Source organism: Anarrhichthys ocellatus, unplaced genomic scaffold, assembly GCF_004355925.1.
Source record: "Anarrhichthys ocellatus isolate YVR2014 unplaced genomic scaffold, GSC_Weel_1.0 scaffold14, whole genome shotgun sequence".
Lineage (NCBI taxonomy): Eukaryota > Metazoa > Chordata > Actinopteri > Perciformes > Anarhichadidae > Anarrhichthys > Anarrhichthys ocellatus.
Window position 1 is genome coordinate 6750666 of NW_022280044.1, and position 8309 is coordinate 6758974.

General features: G+C 42.4%; 1 protein-coding gene across 1 annotated transcript; it reads right to left on the reverse strand.

Annotated features, from left to right (window-relative positions):
* Nucleotides 1-111: 111 nt before the first annotated feature.
* matcap2 (microtubule associated tyrosine carboxypeptidase 2) lies at nt 112-8309 on the reverse strand. Its single transcript, XM_031853635.1, has 7 exons — nt 8187-8309; nt 6121-6767; nt 5275-5418; nt 4020-4152; nt 3500-3805; nt 3273-3370; nt 112-1957 (listed from the first exon to the last, which is right to left on the reverse strand). The coding sequence occupies exons 1-7, from the start codon at nt 8209-8211 to the stop codon at nt 1799-1801; spliced, it is 1512 nt and encodes a 503-aa protein (XP_031709495.1). The 5' UTR covers nt 8212-8309; the 3' UTR covers nt 112-1798.

Here is an 8309-nt window from a genome sequence, read left to right on the forward strand (position 1 = left end):
TATAATAAAATGACTTCTCATTTGATTTATTACCTCAGTAAACATTAGTTTATGGTCTCAATCTCTAGTTTCAAGTCTTCTTCAATACAGCATGATGTTCAATGAGTAAATTATGATCCCATTTAGAGTGAAATAGACGATAAAGCAGAGTATGCTTTAGGGCGGGGCTACTTTGTGATTGGCAGGTCGCTACCCTGAGGACCTCGCATCCATATATGGTCACTCCTGGCTCCAAAAAAACAAGATGGCGACAGTCAAAAATGCCAAACTCAAGGCCTCCAAACTGCACATCACTACATCCATTTCTTTTACACTGTCTATGACACCAACACAGTAACTGCCCATATCAGTGCAGTTGAAAAGGTAGATTGAAGGTAACAAAGTGCAAATAGTCAAACGGGGCTTCAACCTAGCATCCGTACTACAAAAATAGTAACCCTAAGTGGTTGCTAGAGGATTAAAAAAAAAAAGTGCAAGAATGTGTTTATCCCCACTAAAGAGACGGATATAAAACACGAGGTAAGTACACTTAGATCACAGGTGCATGAGAGAAAGACAAAGAACGAGATCAATGCGTTTTTGATGCTTAAGCTAACCATATTCATGCACAAGTCCACAACAAAAGAAGCATCCAAAAAGTCTCCAAGAAAGTCACAATTGTCTAATTGTAATTGCCTCTGGGGCAGCATTTTAATATCACTGGCTAACTATGATGGCAAATCAGTGCCAAAATCAGCGAGCGCAAATGAGATCCGTGAGTGTAGATGATAGAAGATTGTTGTGTATATACATGTATCTTGTAACATGAGCAATATTAGCAAATTAGCATGTCATTTTAACGAATCCAAATGAAACCCAATTAACCCAATTTACTACTGAAATTGTGGTAGAATTACTGTATTTCTATTCATACACAGTGACTCTGTTGCTTCACTGAGTAACAAGCTAACGTTGGTGAAAGGCGGTTGCAGTCGAAAGATCAGCAAAGAGCTTCACCTTTATCCAGACTTTCTATTCTGTTAATTCCAAAATGTTTGCACACATCATGTCTCAGATGTAATGATGTAATGATTGTGATGATTATACTTTCAGCATCGCCCGCTAGTATCCCCATTTTATGTTAGCAAAGAAAACAACAGTCCTGGTTCCCTTATGGCAGCGGGGCATGCAATGGGTCAAAGTGCATTTTACCAACTAGTACAAGACAATCCCTAAGATGAGTTAGAAGTCAATTTGAAAACAGTCTCACCATTACATAGTTAGACCACCACAAAACACTGACAAGCGTATTATTCAATTGTAAAATATATGAAATTATCATAAATTTAAGGGATCCTTCTCAAATATTAATACAACTTTTAATAACTCTTTTAAAACCATTAGCTATGGAGGAGATATTAATAAAAGCCCTCCCAAACCTAAGACCAAACTGAATATCAGAGACTAACAAGTTAAAAAACGTTGGCACCAAGTGCTTAGAAAATGTTATTATATCTGTATTGATCAGCAATTCAGGTATTGTATTGGCACTGGTAAAAACAATAAACTACTTCCAGCCCTTATCTCAACACTGAAATGATTCTCTGATTGTATCAGTGGAGATATGACAATAACAGATCTATAATTCAAAGCCAAAGTCAACTAATGCATTTATCTAACTTTACACTGCATGCACTATAGCATGCTGCACACACTCTGCTACCATGCAAGATGATGGTGTTGAGGCATGCGGGCCACGGCTGGCAGTGGTGCGACAGCTTTCCTTCAGGTGTGAGCAGGTTTGTGTGGCGGAGCTGGCTCAGATGATGGCCTTGAGCTCCTCGTCAGTCAGCTGGTTCACCGCCATGATTTTCTCCAGCTGCTCGGCATACCTCGCCTGGTCCTGCATGAAGTGCGGGATGCGGACGTTTTCCATCTGAGCCAGTGCTTTCAGGCGGTCCACGTCTTCAAATGACACCTAAACCCGCAGGAGAAAGAAGAATTAGCAACCAGCTGCACTGCAATCACCTGCCACCCTTTCATTTCACGTGTTTCTGTGAGATCAGGTTGTTGAAGACACATCACTTCTTACATCAGCTTCCACATCTACAGCTGGAATTAGCACCTAGTTTAATCATCAGTGCCTTCAGCTCCCTTTGAAGCAGAAGAACACGGTCTGTTCCCTCCTTAGAGAGGTTATCACATCAGCCTCATTCAGCCTTTCTAGTCACTTTACTCTGTATCTGAACTGTAACCATCTTCTGTGCAGTTAAACTTCTATTTCAAGCAACTGAATGTCAGAAATGATATTGTTCTGCTGTTACTTTCTGCTATAGTGGTGTCGTAGGAGCATTGATAGAGAGGAGATACTATTAGAAACATGATGTCACCAACAGGACAATCGAGGAAGGAAAGCAGCTTTTGATGGCAACATAACTGTGTGTGAGATAAAGAATTCATGCACCTTCCTACAGGACACTGTCAGCACAACAATGAGGCCTAATCTGATACTCTGATACAGAACAAGCATCATCACTGAGGAAATTCAAGAGGAAGCTGTGCAAATATCAGGAAAGAGAAGTGCCCGGCAGTGGAGGGTATCAAGGGAAGACGTTCACGACTAGTATTTACCACTTTGTAGGTTGTTGTGTACAACACTGTAGTGGAAAATAAGCTTTGGGGTAATGACCGAGAGAATGAAGTTGCACTTACAAGCAGCATTTATGTGGTTGAGGTAGTAACTGCATTTGATTTTGCTGCCTATTGGACACCTCCCTGGGGAAACCTCAGGAGGAGGACGTGCCTAGGAGAAGGATACCTGGACTACCTTACCTTGCTGTCACCAAGACCAGGATCGGGGTAAATGGTGGAAAATAGACGCAAGTTGAGTGACATACTAATTCAGCTTTTGCTCTCTTATTTGGAGAGGATGCATTGGCTCAGCCCACAAGTCATTGGTCTTCTGATAGACTGCCCTACCGAGGAGGTGGCCCCACAAATGGGACACGGTGATTACATTTAAATGTCCAGATTCAGAAAACATCACAGTACATATGAAAGATGTCAGAGGGTGGACATTTGGATTCAGCCAGCGACTGATTGACGAGGAGAAACTAGTGGCAGGGAGGAGCAGCCACTGGCTTAATTCAGGTTGTGAACGACAGCACTGAAGCATCTAATACAAAGACTTGCACCTGTTGATAATCCAGGAAGCATTCATTCAATAAAGCTGCTGCTTAGTGAATCAGTAAATTGTCAAATACAACCAGATGGAGATAGTTGAGCTACCTCACCTTTCCTAGAGCCATCAGCAGTGGGAAGTCGATCTTGTCTCTGTATCTCAGGATCTGCAGGATACCATCCAGGTAGACCTGGTCTTTACTGAAGCACCCTGCAATGTGGGAGGTGACAAAATAATTTTAAAAGGTTAATATCAATATTTTCACGTTATGTTAAACATATCACATTTGAATCATCTCAGATTGTCTCTACATCTAATCTAATGTGTAATCGTAGTGACCTGGCTGCGCTGTATCGGTCTGGCCCCTCTTGGCCCGGACGCAGTAGTCCCAGCGGGTGTTGGGGTCCTGGACGAAGCGTCCCAGATTGTGGAAGAGCTGGGAGAAGGACATGTGGCTGGCCTGGTAGACGGTGTAGTAGAGCAGAGCGGCGCGCCACAGTGTGGGGTCTTTCCTGAACAGGACACTGTGGATGCTGGCCAGGCCCTCCTCTGTGGGGTTCAGAGGCTTCAGGTTGTGCTTCTTCCTGCCCACACTGCTGCTCCATGGCTGGTGGCAGTTGTTGATGCCGCGGAAATAATGTGTGCCTGGTAGACAGTCACAAGGACTATTAACATGGTTGTATTTAAGTTCAAATTCAAGCCAACTTTACTAGAAACTGCATCGATTAGATCCATAAAACGGTTTGATAACACAGTGTATTGATACCAAATACAATCTTTAAGTAAATACAATCAGATGTTCCAGTAGCCCCACATGAAGAATACAACAGAAGTCCTGTGTGGGTGCTACTGTACCCACCGATCTCATGCCGCAGCATGCCTTCAAGCCAGTGCTCTCTGGCAGTGGAGCTGTTGATGGTGAGTGTGGGTCTGCTGTTCACCACCGTCATGGAGGCTCTGGACAGGAGGTCGTCTGTCACCTGGGCTACGATCTTTCAACAGATAGAATTAACGTTAACTTTACGTTTTTCTTTTTGCTGTATTTTCATTAAACCTGTCCAATCCACTTCAACCACTTACCGACATTATCGATATCGCATTCGTGACATAATGACAAGAAAAACACTAAGATTAGCTATTGTGTTAGCCGTGTCATGTGTGTTCATTTGTAGGAATTCCCCAGTTGGAGCTGAAGAACGTCGCCGGGAAGAAGGATGTCCAGTACTTCTGTGTGATCGCATCTAAAGCGAGGTACTTCCCATTCATTTCAATGAAGAAGGGGACAAGATATTAACTTCTTGTGGCGACATGATGCTACTTGCATCTACTTAACCTACTTAATCTGATTCACATAGTGAGGTAGTGTGACTGACTTGTTCAGGAAGCACTGATTGTTTTTATTAGTATTTTGTGTTGCATTCAGATCATGTCAGTGTGATCGCTGTGCAAAACCCTTGCAGATCCTCGTAAGTATACAGACGCTTAATAATTTGAGTTACTCCATAATCACTGATGCTTTACATTCCTGGAATATCTTCTTCTATCATTTGTAGCTGGGCTCAACAAAATGTATTTTGGGTGGGTTTCTCTGTTAGTGCCATTCTCTCCCTTGTATTTTATTTCCACTGTCTAGCATGTCTAAACCCATTAAGACTTTACCACGCATACACAAGGTGTGTGTATGTGTGATGTAATGTTTTCAGTGGAACATTAATAACTTGATGATGTAACATCGTCTTTGTTGACGGGTTACATAAACACAGCTCCGCACGAGCAAACTTCAGGATGACTTCAGTGAACGCGTCTTTCTGCAAGGTCTTACTTTTCCCTGGAGCTCTTTCCCTTTGATGCCCTGCTGTCTGCTGCTCTGCAATGATGATGTACAAATTCAGCATGACACAGACTGCAGTGCAGCCACAGAAAGATCCCAGGCTCCAAATTACAGCCTCTTAGGGACTTTCTTTACAGTGTGTAATACACTCTACGGTGGGAATTGTCAGAACATGTGTGTACGTTTGTTGTTGTGGTTGAATCAATCTGTGAAACAAATGTAAACTACAATAACAGCAATGCATCTCCATTATCAAAAGAGCCTGAGTGGCCCGTCCTCTTACCTCCCCCACGCAGCCTTCCTTCTCCATGTATTTCTTGATGTTGTGCCAGACGCGACTCTTGGTGAGGAGGTTGCCGCCGGTGGCCTTCTCAAACTTCTCATAGCTGCCATATCGCTGCAGGGCCAGCTCCATGATGCGCACTGCCTACAAGAGACGAGAAGGTCATAACGTGAAAGCTGCATGAGACTAATGACTGTTTTGACACCTTCTGTCGTTGATGCTTTGGACATGCAGTATTTGGCAACTTGGCAAAAACTGCTATATTACTAAAGAAAAAAACACACAAGAAACCCAAACGGACAATCAAGTTTTAATCAAACCACCAGTTAGTCAGACAACTTATTTAGAAGAAAAAACAAATGCAAAAGTAGATAAGTTGCAATTTATTGGCAAATTCTCTTCATCTTATGGGTTCCGCCCAAGGTTCTATGCTAACTAATTCATCCCAGCCACTTTCCTCTTTCACTTAGTCAACACACTCACACTGCACCAGGTCTGATCTGCCCTGACGCTAAACAGCCTTGGCAGCAAGTCTCTGTGATCACAGTGTGCAGCTTGACTGCTGGCATGTGTGAGGTTGCTGATCTCAAACCAGCCAGCTCTGCAGCAAGCTCATGCACCAGGGGCTTTGTAGTAGATCTGATGAATGACATGTCACTGCCTCGGGGCCAAAAAAATTGGTGGGCTTCTGCACTTACTGACTGTAGGTTCTTCAGTTTCTCTATCCCATTTTTCACTTTAATGGAGCACCTCTGATACTTTCAGAGCAACACAGAGACTTATGATAAAGCTGTGTTTATCATGAAACAAATCATTCAATTGTTCCCAACACAAACACAAGCTTACCTGTGTGAGGAAGTGGTCTGAGGCATTGCTATGCCGTGCCAGAACAACTGGGGAGGCTGGGTTGCTGTACTCGAACTGTGGATCGTAGTTGAAGTCAGACTTGAAAAACGTGGCCTTCTCTTTCTGAACATTAGACGGCTTGATGGCTGTAAGGATGCAGAGCTTCTTGGCATTTTCCACTTCCCGTGTGATTGCTGCTTTGTGCAACGAGGGCAGTTTAGTGCGGGGGGAATTGGGGGTGCACATTTTTCTCAGCTGTGGAGCAGCACGTGTGGTTAGGCCCATGGTGCTGCCCACTATTGCCATGTTCCTTACTGGTTTAGAGTGATTGGAGTTGCCTGAGAGAACACGATTAGTCTGTGCAGGTTTACAGACACTTTCTGGTACACGCAACTTTTTAGGAACCATGACTTTTCTTCTACTACATGCGGCGCCACATTTCACTGATGTTTTTGGCCTCTTGTACGGGGACTGCTTCTGAATCTTCTTCTCCTCAGCCTGCAGCAGGACGTTGTAGCTGCTGGAGCCAGTGCTGAAGAGGTCTTTGAGGACACTGGAAGAAATCTTCTCCAGGTACACTTGGCTTGGACTCACTGAGTTTAAGATGTACTTTTTGGACATTTCTACTTCTGGCCAGTGGAGTCTTTCTGAAAGAAGAAAGATGAGAGACCAGTCAGAGAAGACAGTGAATGTGTTTGCTGCTTACTTTAGGATCACCTTCACGTGCCGATCTTTTACAGATAGCTGGATAGAGTAATCCTCTTATCAAGGCAGGATAAAAATAGATCTATTCCAATGCCAAGCTAAAAAAACAAGTTAATAATTGACAGTATATGCATATCAAAACTTGTAATCAGTGCGGTGAACTTAAACTCTAAAGTAGCAACTATCTTTCCCCACTTTTTCTTAACGATCATAATGATGTGATCTGACTCGAATAACCATTCAGTTCCATGCTGCTATGCCATCACAGAGGAAATTATTCTCATCTTGTCTCCAGAGACCGACAGTAAAGCACGGGAGTCAGAGTGCGAGGCTTTGCGGTTTCCAGTAAGGTGACCTGGAACATCATCACAGTCAGAGCTTGGCACTCTGTTCGGACAGGAGCACTGAGGCGGAATCCGTGCAGCCACAGAGAGCACAAACTAATGACCTCAACAAGCGCAGCAATGATTGGAAGAGCGACCGAGGACACATTGGAGCTTCCTTGGCTTTGCTCAGCCACCAAATCAAACACTATTACCTAACACATCAGCTGGGTGTTCCATCAATCACTTTCACCTGACATGATAGGCTACTCTGATATCACACTGTAGGCAAATGAGTAACCAACCCAGAATCCCCATCTAGTGGATACTGGGTGTGTGAATGTTCATTTTCACCAGTTACCTTTTATGAAATTAAATGTATGACAGCAAATCACAGTCGTGAACCTGAATGTGGTTGAACTGCACAACAAAATGAATCAATGCTCAAGCGTCTCCATCACATCAATAGTGCATTGATGATGCACGATTATCAATAAAAAGCATATGATTAGCAGTCATGAGCATGAGTCAGCACTGAGTAAACTCACTATCAATCTACCACAAGTCTTTACAACACAAATCTGTAAAATACAAAATAGGTTATATAAATACATTTTATTTGTATTTCTGGTAAAAACAGAAACAATAGAAGTAATTACAATAAAAACAAAATAGATGACATCATAACAGTAAGGGACAACACGAAAAAAAAAAAAACATACATAACTGACTTTATAGGTTAAAAGCAGATTTAAATAGATATTTAAAAAAAACATAATATAATATATAAGATACAATATAATGTAAAGTAATGAATACATTCATGCTTTCTTAAAATATACTCAATTTCCCCAGTGATAATGAGTTTATTATGTTCACATTAGCCTTCTGGAGCTCATATTTTAGTTTCAAATTCCCATAATGGCCATTATTAAGGTATCATATTCAGTTATTAATGTCGCCGATTTCTTTAAATAATTGAGCTCCTCGCTACGGGCACGGGAAAATAAGAGAAACACAAGATAAATGCAACATTACCTGTTACTTTAATTGACTCCAGCATCCTCTGTTAAGGCGTTAAGGCGTCTGTAAATAAACCTAAAAACCACAGCTGAGCTGAGCTGAAGAACACCGCCTACAACCGAGCTACAGCCACACTGA